Below are 21,499 nucleotides of genomic sequence, written 5' to 3' on the forward strand. Positions count from 1 at the left end.
GCTCCGAAGGCACGGAACGCGGGCAAATGGACTGCGTGTGAGATACAAGGTTTAGAATCGATTCTCGCTATAGTACGAATTAGTTCGGGAACTATAGAATCCGTAATAGAATGTACAGAACGGTGTTTAGAAAAGAGTATCCGGGAACAATGTGGAGGACAACGTGGGCTGCTCTTTCGAACAGAATCGAATTCCTTCCGAAGAGGCAATGAGACCTGCTACTTTAGCCACGATCTTCATGCTCCGCCATCGGATGCCTACCGAACATAGTCATTTTCCCCGCAGGCAAAACCAAGACAACGAAGGGCTAAAGAGTGGCATTTCACCAACCAATGTCCCGCGCAAAGTCAGCTCTCACAAGACTCACAACCGAATCCAAATCTGTTAAACGCACGATAGCTCGACGGTACACATACTGTTTTGTCATTGACTAAAAACCGAACGCGCAACTCCGATACCAAATACATCGTTCCAAGCTTGCAACGACTAGTTCTTATTCGTTAAGTTCCGCGGAAATGGATCCCTACATATCTACGTTTGTACTTAATGTATTTATCTTAATAATGAAGTTTTCACGGATTGTATCTGTGCTCGACCTTTCCTGTGCCAAAACGAAGGGGAGAGTTTTCTTTTTTTTTCTTTTCTTTTCTCTTTCTTTTTGTACAGTTGAATCAACTGTTCACCAAAAGTAATACAAGGATTTAAACATGCATAAGAAAACGATGGCACTTTAATATAATTCGTTACATTTCTTTGAGCTTGCATTTTAGTTCGAACATATCAGGATGTCTCCGTTATTTTTCTTTTTATTCACGCCAGTCCACGGGGTCCGTTATACACCACTCGCAATCGATAAATTAGTGTAAACAAGTTCTCCTTATACTTGCCTGTTTCGCATCGATATCTGTCTATTGGGCTCAGCAGCACACTGCGGGAGAACGCCAGGCGACACCTCATTGTCCCCCCCCCCCCCCCCAACCTATCTTCCTGGTTTAAGTGCAGAAATGCACAACCGCGTCTATAAAAATCTGTTCGCCGCCTGGTGGAAAACCGTGGTGCACGGCTAGCCTTAGCGGTAAAGCGACTACTCTCTCCGATCACTTTACTCGCCATGCAAATACACAATTTTCATTCGTACCATTGTTACTCCGGAATCGCATACTCAGACAACATCGACGTCTGTATACTGCGATCGTGGTTCTCGGTAGAAGTCCTCCACGGAGAAGCGCAATTCTAATTCCCTCCGTGGATTCGTCTTACGTCGTTTGTAAATGCGGGTGTGTAATAGACAGATATGCAACATCACTTATGGATTTAATGACAAACTCTTGGTATTTTATCGTAAAACGACTCTCTTCCTCGATCGATCGTATCGTAAGCGTTTTCATTATACACGTAATGATACTAAAAATCGTCGAACAAATCAGGGAGAATCGTTTCTAGAACGCCTAGACTTCGAAGGTTTAAGGTTGTACAAGCTCACTTATTCTTTACGGAATCTTGCATGGAAATATAAGGTATTTTATCTAAAATTCTTAATCCTTGTATTATCTTAAACACGCGTTTGTATAATCCTTGTATTATCTTAACACGCTACAACGTCCATTTGAGAAATTAATCGTAAGAAACTGCATGCGGGACCGTTCGAAGTTTCTCTTCTCGTTCGAATCCAACGGAATGAATATTTCGTCGAAGAGCATGTGTGGCAGCGGTTAGAGGGACGAGGATAGATAATCGATCTTAGACGGAGTTAGCGTTATATATAATTAGTAACTTGTAATTTTGAAACGGGCTATCGTTCGTTACTGCTAACCGATATACAGGGTGATCGGTAACTAGCGGTACAACCGGAAAGAGGGAGATTCTACATAAACAAACAAGTCGAAGTTGTAGAATAATATTTTTTCACGTGACGCTTTGCTTTCAAGAAAATCGGCTTGGAAAATTCGTCAAGGTCGCATGCAAAAATTTGTATTCTATATTTTCGAATTATTTTTCTACGCAGATCAATCACCCCCCATTTCGGTTGTGCCACCACTGCATCGATAATCCCGTATAAACTATTCGAAATCATGTTGTTCGGTAGCGGAGGAGCGTGAAAATGAAGTCCGTCAATAACAATGATCGAAAGAACGCGTAACTCTGATTCGTCCGTGAATCCTTCGAACTCGAATTCGTGTTTTCGTGATGCTCGCATACCGCTTTTAGTCTTTTAATATCGTGAGAGTCCATTCCAATCGACGTGATCGTTGTTATTTCCTACCCTAGTATATTACAAATGTAATTCGTTTATTGTGTTATAGCGAATTCTCGTGAAAAGATAAATAAGACATAATAATGATAGTGATGGCAATAAGTGCGTGTATTCATCGAATTTATCTCTTTTCTTTCCGTACGGTTAAAACGAATACGGCTGGTTCGATCAATCGCGAATGCTTCCGTTTACGTGGCCACGTTCTTCTCAACTCCGGTTGCAGTTAATTGTCTTCATTAACCCTTAAACCCCGAAACATTAATTTAGGTAACGATCTGCTTAATGTTTAATGAAACAGTACTCGGGACGAGTGTAGTTCTGTTGAACAGTTCCGGTACGAACCTCGCATACTCAGTCATAAATAAATTATATCTGGATTGATTAGCGTGCATAATTATTATTAGACTGCAGATTTTATGTATTTATGACAAAAATCAGTAAGTGCGCTTCAAAGCAGTGAACAGATAAAAACAAATTGAAAAATATCAGTTATTTGTAGCTGATCAAAATTATTAACGAAACACTGAAATTTCTATTTGACTCTTGTTTTGGACAATTTTTATTTTGCACGAAGATCTACAGTCTAATTATGATGCTCTGTTCCAGATATGATGGTATACGTTTCACTTTTACTTTTATTTCGAATTATACTGATACGATTTTTCTAACGTAATTTTCTTGCTGAACACACCTACGCAAATATGTTTTTTTTTTTGTATCATACTTGCGTTGGTTCTGTGCTAAACTCTGGAAACAGTTAAACTTTAAAATTAATAGCACCCGCTTTTTTTATCGCACTGCGGTTTAATTCGTTTCGAATTTCGTCCCGTAATAAGAACTCGAGAGTACCATTTCGCTGATTAGCCGTTAATTGCTTCGCCTTGCTGCTCTCGTTGTGCGAATCAAGATTTTTTGCACAGGCATTAGAAATATTCTTGCGTTCCAGCTCTGTTTCAGAGACAATGTACGTTCACACGGACAATTACAAGCACAGTTATATTAGATTAAATTAATAAAAGAATCACAGTTCCGTTAATGGCTGATAATTAGAAACTTTTTCAGAAATGGATACCATTATGTGAAATTGGCAGTCTACACAGTAGTTTTTAAATACATGTTTTTGGAAAATGTATGATAACTAGACTGCGGATTTTATGCGTATATGACGAAAATGGCTGGCTGCAATTTGAAATAATGAAAAGATTAAAAGAATTTGTGAATATCTATACATTACTTTCCAACTAATTAAATCTATTAACACTAACCGTACCGAGCACAGCATATGGCTGGTATGCGTTGTATTATAAACATTACACGACTGAATTTATTTAGATTTCTCGCAATTTATATAATCATGTGTGCTCGAATGAATAAATTTATCTAATGGAAACATCTTTGTAATTCCAATAATTGTGAAATCAAAAATGTGTAACCGGTCGTGGTACGGTTAATGTTAAGGAGAGAAATAAATTCCAATTTGGTTTCTGTGTGTTGCAATGGTCAAGAACAATTTTTATTTTGCATAAAGATCCGACCTCGAATAATAGAGAAAGGCGTAAAGAAAATATAAATTTACATTTCTGTCGAGCTATTTTTCTATCAGCATGTAACATTCCCATTTTATGGCAGTAGCGACTGAATTGTGTATGCTATACCGTCAAGAGTTGCATTCAGGGTAGCTGACTGTAGGGTGGCTGACTCATAGCCGAGTTCCGGTATGTGAGGATTCAATTCAATTTTTAATCAAGCGTGAGACTAGAATAGCCAATAATCTTTTTTTTTATCTAGAAACTTGAAGTACCTGTAAACGTTACGATTCACCGTACGACGAGTTTTACAGTATTTGTTAGCGTCACGAGTATCGCGAAGCAATTGTGCTTGATCGAAGCTCTGTCACAAAACACGCGACGATTAATTGAAACAATTTCGTCGATTATCTCGGCTTTAAAATGTAATTGCTTGGAAACTTTTGAAAAAGAGATTCTAGACTTTTGGGATAAGCGCTCTGCGAAATTAACCAAAATACATTAATACTATCTCAGTGATTAATTCCATGCGAACGTCTGCGTATCATGCAAACTATCAGTATTCTTAAAATATATCGCTGATCCTGAAGTAATTCAAATTACCTAATTCTTCGGAGACGATTTGTCGGTTTCTTTCTGCACGGTCGACGTTCATGACAATTTAGGTTTTCTAAAAATTTTGGGAAGCAAATCGATGAAACTATACTGTATCTAATGTTCGCTACAGCCATTACGGTACATAAAAATCGTCCCTGAAGAGTCGACAGCGCAAGCAAACATTTTTATCAGATGAAATGTTGAAAAAACTCCAAATAAGTACTAGTGATCATTTATACATACAGTGGATCCAAGAAGTGTTTAGACATAAATGATACAACTGATATTTAAATAGTGATAATTTCGTAAAAACAAACAACCATAAGCCTGGACTCATTTTAAAGCTTGAAGCCTCTACTTTTGTAAACCAGTGTTCATTTTCCTCTAAGATATGTTTACATTATGTAGCATGGTGGAAAACTGAAAATCCATTTCTCCTAAAAAATATGCTGCAAATTCAAATGTCTCCAAAAACTTTCAAATATTTTTTCCGTGAATGAAGTTGCCATATATACTGTAAAGTTGGCGGCACACCTCTCGTTCAAAGCTCGATAAAACGACTAGAAAAAGTCATGTACCAATTTTTAAGGTGTCGTTGTAAAGAAGAAGCTTCAATTTCTAAATCCATGGTGGTTTCAGTCACGCGAAAAATTTTCCAAAGTTTTCACAGATGTTTGAATGTATAGCATTTTAGAGAAAAAACGCGTCTTGTGTTTCTTGCCCGGTACATCACGAAAAAATCTTAGAATTAAATGAATGATAGGTTATGAAACTAGAGGCTTCTAGCTGCAAAATAAGCCCACATTTTTTATCGTACGATCATTTTAACCGAAATTATCACTGTTTTTGTATAGGCAATTTTTCGAGAATTGGGTAGGTATTTAATGTTCGAATTCATCATGGATCCACTGTACAGAAAAACTCCATTTATCTAAACTCGATTTATGCGAACGAAATCTTCGTCAATGCCCGGTTTTGTGAATCCTAGCTGAGCGCCTATTATTTGAACTAGTACCGAGCGTCACTCCAATAATATGGAAGTCTGCGACGTTCGGGTAAGGACGTAACGCATTAGGTTAACTTAAGATGTAAACAAAATTCAACTGTGATTTGTAGTCGATTTACGTGTCAGTTACAAAATAGTGTTCCGAAGATAATAATTATTCCGATGAAAGTAATATTCCTTTTAATTGCAATGATTGTATTTCAGTAGTATTTTGAGAATATGGCTTCCAATAGTAATTCAAATCGCAAGAGAATTGTGCTTACACCTACGCCAAAAAATTAAAAGTCTGGAAAGATTGAAAAGTGTTGAGACAGCAATTCGTCTATCTACAGCGTTCAATATTGCAAAACAAACGATATTTTACGAACGATATATTCAACAAATTTTTTTTTTTGTTCAATATTGCAAAACAAACGATATTTGACGGACGATATTTTTTTTTATTTTTTAAATGTGAATTTAAAATATTAAAGTACCATACTGGGGTGGAAATAAATGGAGCAAATAAAAGCAAAAAGAAAATCATAAACTGCAAAAAACACTGTTTTAGACGATTTTATATATTGTATAATATTTTACGTTTACTGCATCATAAGAGCTTTTAATCTTTGTTTTATTTTTTAAATAGGTGAAAGATTAATTTACCACACTTTACTACCGTTTTTACAAGTCGTTCCCAAATTCATAGACTCAGAGCTATTGCTGTAATTCGAGGACTGATCAAGACAGAAAGCAAAGTTGCAAGTACAGTGAATTCTCGATATCTGTCAACAACACTGGTCTTGCCAGCGTCGTATATCGTCCAGGAGAGATACCCGAGTCGTGTTATGGTTACACTCCTCGGCGTCCGAGGCCTCTCCATCTTCGTGGCCCCCACGTGGTATACCCCGCGGTAGTGGGGATAATTCCGCGACGTTTATCATCCAGGGCTTGGCGACATATATAGAGAAATCACTGTAGTGGGGGAAATCAGTGAGCTGTTATATGGACAGTTATATGAACTGCTTGTCTTCCGACGAGTATAAATATGTATAAATGGAGTTTTACTGTACCTAAAATGTTATTGAGTTTCCGTGAAATTCGTCAGGTTATTGTTTGTTTATTGATTATTGATCACAGCCAAAATAAGAAAAAACATTTATGTGCGTTACGAAAAATACCACATTCCATGTGCCTTACGAAGAGTAGCACATATCAATCTATCGCGCGAGGTAGCATATTTCAATATTTCTGCAGCTAACACGCACGTTTCGACTATGCCACCATAACCGGTATGATTATCGTTCAAGTAGCCTATTTCAAATGTTGCCGCGAAAAGTAGGATATTTATGGTAATTTATTAACGAAAAACTTAAAAATGGAATTAAGGAACTCATGTTATACAGCGATAACTGTGGTGAACAAAATCGTAAACAAATTATTTTTGCCATGCTTCTTAAAACTGCTATAGATTGGAATATTACTATAACTCACAGGTAAATTTGAATTTTTTATGTTACCATAAAATGGTTATAGTTCCTGAGGGTAAGCTTTGTACGATTAAAGGAGAAGTATTATTATACATTTTTTCATTTCTTTTAAATTCTAGATTTTTAAAGATTGGTCACATTGATAAACATCGTAAAAACAAATCTGTATATTCGCAGGACTGAAGGAATAAAAAATTTATAATCTACATATTGTACAACAAAAATTGTAAACAGACATATTTAATTTCAGGGTCTTATCGAAAACAATTATACGGGCTTTTGTTAAAATTGCTTCGGTTCGAAAGACATACGCGCGATCAGACATAAATTCAATTAGTGTGAATTTCAAAAGAGGATATTGAAGAATGTACATTACAAAAGTGGATACAGCACTGAAATTCACTGCAAAAAGGGGACCTATCAGCAATGGTATCTAAGTTATTTTCTAATGATGTGATTAGTTAAATAAATTATCAATTTATGTTTGATCAAGTCCTCTTCCAAGAAGTACATTCACTTTTTTTTTATTTTTGTAACAGAATTCTAGCCCATCAATGAAACATGCTATTTTTCGTGCCAGAAAACACACCGTGCTATTTTTCGCAACAATGTACCGGAATGTGTTGCTTTTCGTTGCGGAAAAGCGTAAAGCGTGTCGTGAAAAAGTCTCCGCTTTTACCGAATAAACGTAGAGGCAACAAGAGGCGAGAAAAGTCGCTCAGTGTTGCTTCAGTGTGGACATAGCGTAACAAGCTATTCTTTGTGACGACGAATGAAAACATACCGTATTTCGAGACCAAAATCGGAACATACTGTTTTCCGTGGCCAGAAAAACGTGCTAGTAACGCGCCTCGATTAGTATGGTCGCAATGGCTCGGCGTACGATGAAGCCTGGCTTGCGAATAAGCTCGTTTCAGCGACGTTCCCTTACCGGACTGTTTAACAGTTTCGATCGATTTAAGGGTCTGCGAAGAACGTACGGCGAGAGTGAAGCGACGCAGCAACGAGTAATCATGAAAACCACAACTGAACAGAATAGTTCAAAGATGTCTGCACATCGGTTCCTTCCTGGCGGCCACGTTGAAATAGTTGAAAGGCCGAGTGAGCAAAACGAAGTTTCACTACTTACGCTACGCGTGTATGTGCAATCCACTGTATGTCTTAAAAATACTCGAATACGTTCTACTTGTCGATAAAAGGCAAGAGAATTGTTCCGCTCGTGTTCGACTATAGTATGACGCGTCTCGTAATCTATTCGGAAATTATGGTGCTTTGTGTCTCGATGGATTGACTTTCCGTAGGTAAACTGTAAACCAAAACAAGATCAGGGGCCGATAATTGAATTCTCGTGTGATCTCAACGGCTTTCACTCTCTCTATCCCTCTCTCCCTCTCCCTCTCTCTCTCTCTTCTTTTTCTTCTTCTTCGCTCTCTCTCTCTCTCTCTCTCTCTCTCTCTCTCTCTCTCTCTCTCTCCCTCTCTCCCTATCCCTGGATTTTATTTATCTTCGTTAAGATATTTAATCGTTATATGTATATATGTGTAGTTTCCATTTTTTTTTCATTTATATGATTAAACTTTTATCTTTTCCTGGCCGAGCGTCCGGGCGTGGCGAGATCTATCTGGTAGCTAGTGTCCTATGTAGTTTACGGCCACGATCTTTCAAACGATCTGGATCATTAATTAAACGGTAATAAGTGGAAAATCGAGAATGGGGATTCCCTCGTGTACTCGCGCACTCGCAATGATAATATAATTATATAATGTTGTCTCGCAAGTATGGTATTTATACACATCGTAAGATCGAAACACCTTAATTCGTACACCTAGATTCGTACGTGTAATATCTATAGTTCATATATACAAATTGTAAAATGCCGTCTTAATGAAAAAGTCGTGTTCATTTTATGTATATGTCTTTCGGTGTGTATATATTTTGTTTATACATATGTCTCTTTTCTTTAGCAATGTGAACGCAGATATATATATGTATATTTTTTTTTCTCTGTGTCTTTTCTCTTTCTTTCCCTCTCTTTCATTCTTTCTCCCTTTCTCCCTCTCTCTCTCTCTCTCTCTCTCTCTCTCTCTCTCTCTCTGTCTGTCTGTCTCTCTCTCTTTCTCTCGCTCTCTTTCATACACGCTCAGTCACTCTCTCATCGTTTCCTCCTCTCACGCACATGCACGTTTAATCAACCTCTCGCTCTCCGTTTTGTTTTCATTTTCTTTAAATCAATGCTTCTTGACTACGGAACACATGATCGCTAGCACACCTTGTTTTTGTACATGCACAGAACAGTTGCTTCTAAGGATCAGTTCATCGCACCCGTGACAAGATTCATAAATCATACGTCAATGGAAGAGATCGACACAATGCAAGGTATCGTAACGCGTGAAATGCTCTCGGCACGCTCTGAAAACATTGGAAGATCGTGTTCGAAACAATCGGAAGCACTTGGGATTCATTAGGATATAATTTCTCGAACATTTCTTCGCGGTATTCTGAACTGCTAATCGAAAACTTCGGGACACGGGAGGGAGAAATGAATTGACGAGACGCCAGTCTCCGTTCGGGCTGGTATCTCGCCGGATCTCCGCTCTTACGAGGAAACAGCTCAACGAAGAGAAAGAAATTTCGCCACCTGAGACACTTCAGCGTACGCCAACGAGCAGAAAATATTCCTTCACGATCCTAAAGTTTCATTTCCACGAACTTTTGGACGGCTTCCGCGAAGTCTGGCTCCTACAGTCTAAAGATAGTCGGAAGTTACTTGGAAAAATACTTTAAATGCGATGGAATTCTAGAACGCTATGCAGACAATATTTACACGTACTCGTCTTTGCAATTTCGGCAAAGAGGATACTGAATGATTCGAAGATAGAGCGAACAGAATCAAAATGATTGCTCGTGTAAGTAATGGATATACGATTATTCGTGGCAGTCGTCGTCGTCACGTTTTCGTCTGTTGACCGTATCCTCGTGGGGAAAACGAGCCTAACGTTTCGTCGAGGCCACAGTCATATTCGCCAGACATCGAACAGCACACGTTCGATCATGCGGTTGATCAGCATTGCTCTGTACCCTGCCTTGATTCAATAATCGACAATTGGTGACGTGTTTTAATCGATCGAATCCGTCCGGACGATCCGGTAAACGAAAAATCATCGATCCTACGTGATCGGGAGCAGTTGCGTACATACTTTGATAATGAACATTCGCATAACATCCGCGCGCAGTCCGATACCGACGAAGTCGACTCGGTAACGAAACGTTGCCAGTTCATGCTTCCCGGTTCACTCAATGCTTCAACAGCGCCAACCGCGATGACACCGGGCCGCGGAAGCCTAAAATCTATATTACTCATGTATTCCTAATGACCTCTACCGCTACCATGAAGAATACAGTGTCCCAGCTACCGTACAATAAAAAACCTATCCGATGACTCGACGACAAGGACGACACTACCGAGACAGTCTCTGTCAGAAGGGATCCGGTATGTAATTCCTCCTCGATCAATGGTCGCTTACAATCTAAAAAGCTAAAACGGAGCCTCGAGTGACTTCGGAAGTCCTCCAACAGTCGGATCCATCGGAATTCGACGAAGCCGATCGACGATCCTAATCGCTAGCCTACCTAACAATTGGAAACATTTATACTCCGGACAACACCGACACACCTCGCGAAATCAAGCCTCGTCTGCCGAGAGAGACACAAGCAAGCGGTTAAAACAACGCGACGAACAAAACGAGAGAATCGTCAGTGGGAAACGGCTCCAATTTTCTGGTCCCGAGGGACTTCCGGTTTGGAGAACGGTTAATCCCCAAACAGGGGAGATCTTGAGGATTAAATTCGTTGAAGCCGACGAAAACCTCTCTCTCTCTCTCTCTCTCTCTCTCTCTCTCTCTCTCTCTCTCTCTCTCTCTCTCCCCCTCTCTCTCTCTCTCCCTCTCTCTCTCTTTCACACACACAGTCACTCACGGTCAGTCGCCCTACCTTTCGCACTAACGTTCGTTCGCTTTCTCTTTTTTCGATTTTCTTCAAAGATGGTCTCAGACAGAGACCCGTCGCGGCAGTTCTTGCGGCATCATGCTGACGGTCGATGATCGTCAGATGCTGGCTCGATGTTGATACAACGGCGGAAGTTGCAGCAACGGCGTGGGCGGGGGCGCGCATTGCTCGCTGTGCATATTCAACGACGACAGCTGCTGCATCGGCAGCAGGTGCGAGATCTTACCGGGCGAGCGACGGACCGTGAACCGTGGTCTCCGTCGTTTCTTCTGGAAGCCGCTGCAGCGGCAGTTGCAGACCGACGTGTCGTCGTCCAGCGATATCGTGTCACCGTGGATGCCTATTTGGCCCGACAGTATCGAGCCGTTCGCCATTATTACGTCGCCCTCCAGGCGCACTGCTCCTTGCGCAGCCTGCGTCATAACAATTTTTCCTTCATTCTCTTTTTCTCCCTCGCCTCTCCACCGTTCGTTTTTTTTTCTCTCTCGATTCGTTACGGCCGCTAGGGCGGTCCTTAGATACGGGGCTCAAAAATTTCTTTTAACTCTTTTCTTGTATTATATCCCCCCTCCACCTATTGTGACACTTGGGGTGAGAAATTGACGTATGCCAAAATTGAAGGTAATTGGATGACGGGAACACGTGCCGCATTTTAGTTAAAGTTTTTCAACTGTTTAACCTTGAGTTAACTCGTCGCAAAAATTGTCAACTTTCTTCTTAACACTTTATCTATCGGAAGCCTGTGAATAGGCTTGTCAATAATTGTGCTGCATTGAATGGAAGCTTAAGAATCTTCTTTTGTACAATAATCTCAGACGAAATTATTACATTACGTTATTGAGAATGAGTTGTTGGTTTATGATTGAAAGGTTGTTGTTGAATGATCTGTTAAAAAATCCTAAGCCATGGACTCACAAAAATGATGGAATAATTGCCGGTAGATAATGCGTTAATTTAACAAATAATTGTTTGATTTTATTCTGTGTCTCTATTATATCTATACTAGTATAAACTATACTGTTGCAAAATTGTTGTTAACTAATTATATTTATCTTACGTACGCCACCCTAAATATTCATAGTTGGAACACCACTCGGTTAACGGATTCTTCATACTACTTTCGAACATAATCGTGTTCCGTTATTTTGTATGCATTAGTGAACGTTTGTGAATAATAAATCTAATATATTTATATAATAAATCTAATATGTTTAATATACAGGATGTCATGTAACTGATGGTACAACCGGATAGGGTCTGATTCTACGTGAGAAAATAAATCGAAGATATATGTAGAATAAAGTTTGTTCCCTTGAGACTACGTTTTCGAGAAAATCGCCTTTAAAAATCTGCTTGGTACACGTACATCCAAACAAGTCTCAACTCAATGGATTTCACTGTAGACCGTATTTGTTCAAGTTAATAAACGTATTTAACCTTCGGGCGGCGGACCATTTTTATAATTACACAGTTAATGATGTTTAGGACCATTTACTGTTTTATTTATCAATTTTTTAAAAGATATTTTTGAAGGCCATACATGGGATAATCTTTTTATTGTTCCTAATACAGCATCTGTTCATTTAATTAATTTTCCATTAACTGAACAATTGAATAACGATTTTAATATTGTGGGTCAAAGTTGACCCGAACTCCGCCGTCGTAGAGTTAATATCTTTGTACTATTTTAGCAAAATCGAATAACGAGTTATTGACTTAAAAATTCTTGGAAATTATGTCCACGATATTGCATACCTAATTGTACTCTTCTACTTTCGTTTCTACGTACGTTTTCTAAACTGTTGTTTTGCAATTTTAATTTCTCAAACGCTATAATAATTGCTTAACATCACCATTTCCAAGATAACGAAACACGATTATACATGAAATCTTGAATACGTCGAAACTTTAACTCAAATGCGGCACGGGCTCCTGTTGACTAATTATATACTTCCATAGGTACACTTCATTGACTCACCAACTGTCACAATTTAGAGGGGTAAGACAAAAAAATGGTGGAAGTTGCAAAATAAGGACCATCCTAGAGGAAGTGTGCTTACTCGCTGTTTTTCTCGCATTGATTAAATGTTCTCGCGAATTCGTTGTTTTTTCGTTGTGTTTTGTCGAACAGTCCCAGCGGCTTCACGTTGCAACCGTAAGGGGATAGCAAGGGCATTTTTTTTCCACTATCGATTCGATGTAGCGGCCAATGGGGGTGTTGGGGGAACCGATGTAATAACCCTTTATGTTCTGGATTATAACGTTTCTGTTTTTATTACTGCTACCGGTGTTCCGTGTACTGCGGGAATTAATATTCAGACACTCTTTGCAATAGAACTTTTTTCAAATTCAACGAGACAATTTGAATTTTCTTAATCGTAAAAATGCATTTATGGAGAATTATTCAATAAAATATTTCTTTCATATTATGATAAGAATTGCGCAAGATCTGAATGAATGCAGTCTAGTTATTTTCAAACTGTATTTATATAAATATATAAAGTAGTCATAAGATATACATCTTCTATGATTGCGATAAATTAAAAAATTCTTATCTGTTCTCGAAAATAAAAAAAAAAACTAGTGAATGAATCTACGTGGACAATGTTCGTAAAATTCTTTGTCAATTGTTGCAAAGGGTTGGAATTTCCCGATGATTTATTCGTGTGCATTATGCTTTGATACATTCCAAAATTTGTGTCACATTTTGATTGAAAATCAAAGTGAAACTTTTCAGGGTTTGGTGGGGTTGACGAAAATGAACGAAGTTGGCTCATGAAGCCGCGTGGACAATGTTCGTCAAATTCTTTGTTAATTGCTGCAATTGGTTGAAAGTTTCCGATGATTTTTGTGTGTATTCTGTTAGGTTGTTCCAAAAGTTTCAATGTTAATGCGTCATTATTTTGTTGGCTTCCATTTGTTTTAACAACCCTATTTGCTAAATTCGAACACCATTCTGAATTCACATCGTACACGTAAGTCGAAAACGAAACGAATTTTTGGGACAACCTAACACTTTAATCAATTTAGAAATTTGTACCACTGAAAATCACAGTGAAACTTTTCAAAACATGCGAGGGCTTTCGAAAATGAAGAAAACCGGTTCACGAAGCCGCGTGGATAATGTTTGGAAAACTATTTGTCAATTATTGTCATACACAGTGTTCGATCCAGTGAACAAAAGTCAAAAACTCGAGTGCAAGATCTAAACAGTCTTCAATCACGACATATTAATGACGAAATACAGTAATGAAACAAAACTGCCCACAGCTTTTGCTGAACGTACCAATTTGTTGTTGAAACTTAAACTTGAAGTTTAATGCAGAAAATCAATGAATTTGTATAAGTGGAATTCAGTACTATAGAACCATTTACGACGAATGGTCAAAAGCAACAGAATCCGCATTTGACGGATAAAACTAAAAATTATTATTCCATATAATTGTTCATAAGATACAACAAAACTTTGTAATATTTACTTCTCATACTTTATTATACAATTAATTTCTATCACGTAAAAAAGTAGTAAACTTTTTTCAGAGATTTTGCTTTAAACTTGTTTAAACTTTAAAAATAAAATTGTATTTTTTTTAATCTATTGATAGATCCTCGTATGCCCTTCAAAAAAGCATTAAGGGTCTTGGATCAAAAATGAATTAGTTTAGGAGTTATTAATTTTGTCCCGGAATCCCCTATGGTTCTGTAGTGATGGGACCGATACCGTATCGATATTATCAATACCATTCTTATAAGGTTCGCTCTGTTATCCATATGCAGGGATAAAAAAATTAAGTCGAAAGACTTAAAAACAGTAAGTTTTTTTCATTCAAGGTTTCGTTTTCGAGAAAATCGAGTTTAAAATATTAAGCGAATACGCGTGGTAATAGATAGGAGTCGGCAGGTGCGTCTTTTCATGATCGACCAATTCTACTTCTTGAAAATACTATAGCACGCGAACCCAACGAACCTTCATAATCATTTTTCTTGAAAACGAAGCCTTAAACGAAAAAACTTACTGTTCCTCCGACTTAATTTTTCATGTATATTAAAGTTTAGGATACTTGGTACCGATTGCCGATACTGATTCTTCTTGAACTGATACCAATCCAATACCGTACCGAAATCGAAACGAAAGTGTAGATACTTGTTTGATATTTACTAGAACAATTTTTTAAAGCAAACGAATTTCGTGATGGAGGCGACCGAACACGAACAAGGCCCGTTTACATTTTCAGGGCCGTACTAATGAGCTATTCTACAATTTTATATGATCGGACAAGAGATTTGTATGATAGAAATACATATAATAATGGACATCACAATAATATATTGTGTTTCACGCGTCACGCTAATAAATTGATAATGCTTACAACAACTCATTACATATATTGTTTAAGTATCATATTATTATAGTATCATATTATAATATCATTAATCATAATTAGCAGAAAATTACATTTTTGTAAATTACATCCGATTTTTTTCTACATGCATCAAGCACGTATTAATATTTTCGCGATAAATACTAGGTACTATACTAGGCATCAAATAGGTATCAAACGGATATTGATAATTTCGTTAACTGTGTGCAATATGTTAATTGTATGCTGACACTTACTTATTTTCAGCAAATTGATAATTAGAACAAGAATACAAGTTTCGGGCTTGATTTTATTGTTTCACTTTGTTATATTAAAATATATATAGACGATTTGAATAAATGTTGAAGAAAAGGATTGAAAAATTGTGGGATGAATTAGATACATCAGATAGAATAAAAGAAGCTTGCCCAAAATCAAAACAGCGCTTATGGACAGCTCTAGAAGCCAAATTGGAAAATGATTGTCCTAAAAGAAAATATAAGATATTTTCGTAAGATTTTTGACATACAATTTGATTTACGTGTTTTCTACATTAGAAAATATTAATAAGTACCATTTTCATTTCATAACGTAGGTCCTTTACTAACGTGTTATTATCGTCTGCATCCAAATTTTAGTAAGTGTCCGGTGACTTATAGACAAGAGTGTAGGTACAGTGATTTCTCTATATATGTCGCCAAGTCCTGGATGATAAATGTCGCGGAAGTGTTGTTGACATATATCGAGAATTCACTGTATCAAACAAGTATTAATATTCGTGTAAGTATAAAACACGTATCGATACTTTTGTTTCAGCTTCAGTACAGTATTGGATTGGTATCGAATGAAAGAGAATCTGTATCGATAATTGATTCCAACTACCTGAAATTTCGATAAGTATCGATATTTCCAATTGATTACTTTAGTATCGGATTGTATCGAGTATCACCGATCGTATTGGTATCAATCCCATCACTACCTATAGCATCGAACACTGTGCGATAAGTTCCCGATGATTTATTCGTGTGTGCTAACAAGAGAGAGAGATTTATGATAGGCGCTTACCTGTAGAGCTTCTGCCTCGTCCCGCCTTTCGTCCTCGGTATTCATCGTGACGAATCTCAGGACCAATAAATTGAGGGAGGCGGCGACGATAGCCAAGCCGAACAGAATGAATATCAGGGAGAACATCACGTACTCGGGTTTGTTGTCCAGCGCATTATCCTTTTGCAGCGCGACCATATCGCCGAAGCCGATGGTTGTAAGAGTGATGAAACAATAATAGATGGAATCGAAGTATGACCATCCTTCGTACCTAGAGAACGCCGCGGCACCTCCCGCAATTGTTAAGCAAGACAAGGTCGTCACCACGCAGATAAGATTTATTTCTGAGGCCTGAAAATTACACAGTTTTTACGGATATCCATCTCACCACTACTACGCTGCAGATGTTTATGGAAATGTGTCAAATAAGCTGGAATTCAATACGTAGTCGCATTTTCATGGTTTACGCTGACAGTGCTCGATAAAATATTCGGTTGTTCGGAAAGTCATTTCGTTTTTTCCCAATCGAGTACGTAATTGTATTTTTTCGCAGCCAGCTTCACACTTAAACCGCATTCTCATTATATAGGGTGTCCCAGCTAACTTGACCACCTTGAATATCTCGCTTAGTGTTAGTAATAGAAAAAAACGTTGTAGGACAATATTACCCTAACCGAAGGGGCAATATACTGATTCGGAAAAAACTTTTTTCGAGGTCATTTTTTTGTAGATATCAAGGTCATCAATTTTTTTTAAGTGGAACTATATATTTTTTTATCGCGATGTAATAGTAGGGGTGAAAACCTTTTCAATGACATATTATACAATGACCTTCGTGTGACCTTGGGTATGAAAAATCCAAAAAACATTTACTACACTAATTGGTTTGATTGAACTACTCTATTTCAATAAATGTTCGAAATGATGACCATTGTTTGCAATACATTGTTGTATACGGAAAATAAATGATTCTTTGGCTCTTCTAATAATTTCATTGCTAATATTGGTACATGCAGTTCTAATACGCATCTTCATATCTTCGGCTGTTGATGGAACATGTTCATAAACAATACTATTAAGTGTTCCCCACAAAAAGAAATCTAACGGAGTTAGATCAGGTGACCACGGAGGCCATAAAACGTTTGCGCCTCGCCCAATCCAACGTTGAGGAAACTTTTCGTCTAATATTTGACGGGCTATTCTTGAGTTATGTGCCGGACGTCCGTCATGCTGATACCACATCTCGATCCTTCGAGTTAATGGTATTTCTTCCAATAGGTGAGGCAAATCTTCAGTTAAAAAATTGGCATATTTGTTACCATTTAGTGTACCATTAACACCAAACCAATTAGGGTAGTAAATTAATCACTGATAATACCTATAATGCTTTTTGGATTTTTCATACCCAAGGTCACACGAAGGTCGTTGTATAATATGTCATTGAAGAGGTCTTCACCTCTACTGTTACATCGCGATAAAAAAAATATATAGTTCCATTAAAAAAAATTGATAACCTTGATATCTAGAAGAAAATGACCTTGAAAAAAGTTTTTTCCGAATCATTATATTGCCCCTTCGGTTAGGTTAATATTGTCCTATAACGTTTTTTTTCTATTACTAACACTAAGCGAGATATTCAAGGTGGTCAAGTTAGCTGGGACACTCTGTATATCTTTTAACAGCTGATATTGCAAGATTTGTTTGCGAAAAAGTTTGTTTGATTCTACGCAATAGTTTTTGTTTGGTGTCCTATTAAATATTGAAAGTCTAAAGCAGCATTTTCGGCATATTCCACTTTTTTACTATCGAAAAGGTACAAATGCTGTTCAAGCAAGAAACAAATTATTCGATGTGCATGGAGAAGATGTATTGGTAGAACGCTAGTGCCAAAACTGGTTTGAGAAATTTCGTTCCAGCAAGTTTGATGTTGAAGATGCAGAAAGCTGAAGCTGATAAAGACAAAATTGCGTAATTGGGTAGTTTGGTATTGCACCAAAATGGAAAATATATAATTCAATAAAATATTTATACACTATGAGAAAATCGTCTTTCATTTTCACACACCCCCCCCCCCCCCCCCACAAAAACGAAATTACATTTCGAACAACCCAATAGTATTCGACATAAAAAGCAGAAACGTTTTCAAAGTTACAGTAGGGTCTCGATATGTCACATGTGTGAGCCCCTTGCTTGACAAGTGAATTAATCCCTTGCCCTACAATATCGAGTCAGACTCGTGATGAAGAGTTTGAACAGAGTCTAATAAATATGTATATTATTAAATTCCTTTAAACCAGAAATAAAATTCTATTTTGTTGTAGTTGATATATATCCTTCGGAGAAAACATAGGCATACAATAAATATAAACTATTTTTTTTTCTATGAAATTCTGAAAGAATTTCTAATCATTATGATCACAAAATAAATAGTAGTGTAAGGAGTTATGTCCACTTTCTTAATATCGCACTATCGGATCTTTTATGTAATAACATTACCAAAAATTAGGAGCTGAATGTAGCTTTATTGTAAGAAAATAAATTGGAAATGTAGTATTTATGATAGTATAACTTGAAATAAAAATCGCACATGTCCAGAACACTGGATTCAAGCCACTATTACAGAAATGTTTACGATCATTTCATTTACGATCTAAAATTGACTTCTACTTTTTATAAACAAAAATACGAAGTAAAAGTAAGTTGAGTTGATAAATAAAATAAGCATTCATAAGGCTTTCTATTTCAATATTAAACAACTTTTTTCGAATTTTGTTAAAATCTATATTATTCTAAGTTTTTAAATATTAATTCACTGCAGCCATCCCTAAATCTTTCCTGAATTGTTAGTTTTATGTCTAATATTTTACTAATTCAATGAACTCTTTTGTTTTTAATTTAATTGATTTTTTACACTTTTCTGATTTTGACTGCAGATTTTATGCATTCGTGAAAACAATTGGTAGCAGCAACTTAAAACGGTAGAAAGATAAAAATTATTTAATAATGCCAATGTATTATTTTCAGCTTGTTAAAATGATTAAAGCAAAAATAAAATGCCTGCTTGACTCCAGTCTCTTGCGATTGACGCAGACAATTTTTATTTCGAATAAAGATGCGCAGTCTACTGATTAAAATGAGTCCAAACATGGCGCAATTCAGAACCTATTTTCTGGTTCAATTGACGATTCAGTAGAACCTCGATTATCCGTACCGATGATATCTGAACTCCCCATTATCCCAATACATGTTTCCACGGTTAAAAATTTAATCTAACACTGTAGCTAGGTAATAATTTGATTATCCGAATACTCGTGTTCCACCGGTTAGTTCGGATAATCGAGCTTCTACTGTATTGCGAATTAAACAAGTAAATATAATCCAAATTGTGTCGTGTTTGGTGTCACTTCAATTAGAAAAGTGTGACGAACATGTTGGTGAAAGTTTCATGAAAAAACAAAACAGTTTTGTCAATGAATTATTACTGTCTCGTCGACGGTGTTAATATTTTGTTTATTCATTATGTTATATTAAGAGTATATTATATCGAGACATTACTGTATTTTCTAAACTGTATTAGATAGGTTTATTTAAAATAATTGTTTACTTTCGTATTATTGTAAACACTATTTTGCATGTAAAAAGTATTATTTTGTTCTTCATAGGCTTAATTAAACTTTTGTTTCGGCAATTTAATAATTCCGATTTACATAAACGTCTGCAGTTTAATTATCCAGATACAATATCGATTCTCGAGTCTTCATTAACCAATATCTAATTTTACAAAGCAATATCTAAAATAATATCGCAACCTTATTGTGAGAATATTTCATGACGTATTTTAATAGAATACCTCAATGTTTCCGATGTTAGTGGAGGATTGATCACATATACATTAAAATTACTTGAAGGGTCTAGGCAGTGAAAGGTTCGATTTCTTTTCAACATTTTTTGAAAGTACTAACCTTTCTAAATAAAATGTCACTTGGTTTCTATCGAAATTAGCAACAATTTAGGTATCTCCAATCGTTTAATAAAAGCGAATGTCAAAAATAAGTCAATGAATTATAAACATGAAAGTGTTAATTCGTATATGGAGCAAGAAACAATTTTACACATTTGCGTTAAATCAAGTCTGCAAAAATTGAGAAACAAAATACAACACCAAATTTTTCCTATACTTTTCTTTTGTTCTATACTACATTCTTTCTTCTGAGAAAGTCGACGTAATAATTTTCTCTTGTTGACATTTTAATATTTTCTCATATATCATTTTATGTGAAATACAGGTTTAAACTAAAGTTCTTGTCTACAACCTATGATAAGGAAATTTTTATTAACACACCAACAAAATATTTTGTTTATACAGTGTCTACTCGATAAATGTCCAAAACACGGGTCTAGCGAGGTACATATATTGGCCAGGAGATACAGTGAATTCTCGATTTATGTCAACAACACGGGTCTTGCCAGCGTCGTGTATCGTCTAGGAGGAGACATACCCGAGCCGTGTTATAGCTCTGGGACTGTTATGGACTAGGCATTTGGGACATATATAGAGTAAACATTGTAATACACAATATCAATAAGCATTGTTTATAAGAAAAAGTTCGTACATCGTTTAATTGCTTTAAAATTAATCTATGAAAGCACACCATTTTCAGTAGTTTAATTGCCTAGCCTCCTTAAATAAGTTCGCAAATGGTAAAATAGATATTTTAATACAATCATTTATTCGTAATCCCGGTTTAACGGTAAACCAAAACGCATTACTGCGCTCTATGAATTTACTCCCGGCCGCATTTACTTTCAAAAATTGAAATCTTAACTTCCACCGATTTCGAGGACTAAGTGTAGCAGCAGAAGCAAGTTTCTAAATCCACGACATGGATTTGCAGGAGAATCGCAAAATGCATACTCAATTAGCCTCGTTAAACATCCTGGACCATTCAAGTTTCAGATTTTATTAGAGTCAATATCATAGTCGCTATTTCATGCGGAGTATGCGGGTTAATAGAATTCCTAGCGTTACCTGGACATCCTTATAGTTAAGAAGCTTCTTTACGTTCCGTATTACGACGGACGAGAATTTATTCAAACGCTCTCCTATGCTCTGGAACATTACGAGTCCTAGCGGGATTCCGACGATCGCATAGAACATCGTGAACAGTTTGCCGCTTATGGTGTTCGGCGTCGAATGTCCGTAACCTGGAAGTTCGATCGTATACTCGATATAAGTC

The 21,499-nt window shown here is 36.8% G+C and overlaps 1 protein-coding gene across 1 annotated transcript in view; it reads right to left on the reverse strand.

The window, feature by feature from the left end:
- Positions 1–9,223: 9,223 nt before the first annotated feature.
- Positions 9,224–21,499, reverse strand: part of Task6 (TWIK-related acid-sensitive K[+] channel 6) — a 327,341-nt gene continuing 315,065 nt past the window's right edge. Inside the window, exons 5-7 of the mRNA XM_076804650.1 lie at positions 21,292–21,467; positions 16,284–16,613; positions 9,224–11,270 (exon numbers count right to left, since the gene is read on the reverse strand). Coding sequence (XP_076660765.1) covers positions 10,956–11,270; positions 16,284–16,613; positions 21,292–21,467 — 821 coding nt within the window. The 3' untranslated portion in view covers positions 9,224–10,955. The remainder of the gene's footprint in view (positions 11,271–16,283; positions 16,614–21,291; positions 21,468–21,499) is intronic.

Source organism: Halictus rubicundus, chromosome 2 (genome assembly GCF_050948215.1).
Source record: "Halictus rubicundus isolate RS-2024b chromosome 2, iyHalRubi1_principal, whole genome shotgun sequence".
Taxonomy (NCBI): domain Eukaryota; kingdom Metazoa; phylum Arthropoda; class Insecta; order Hymenoptera; family Halictidae; genus Halictus; species Halictus rubicundus.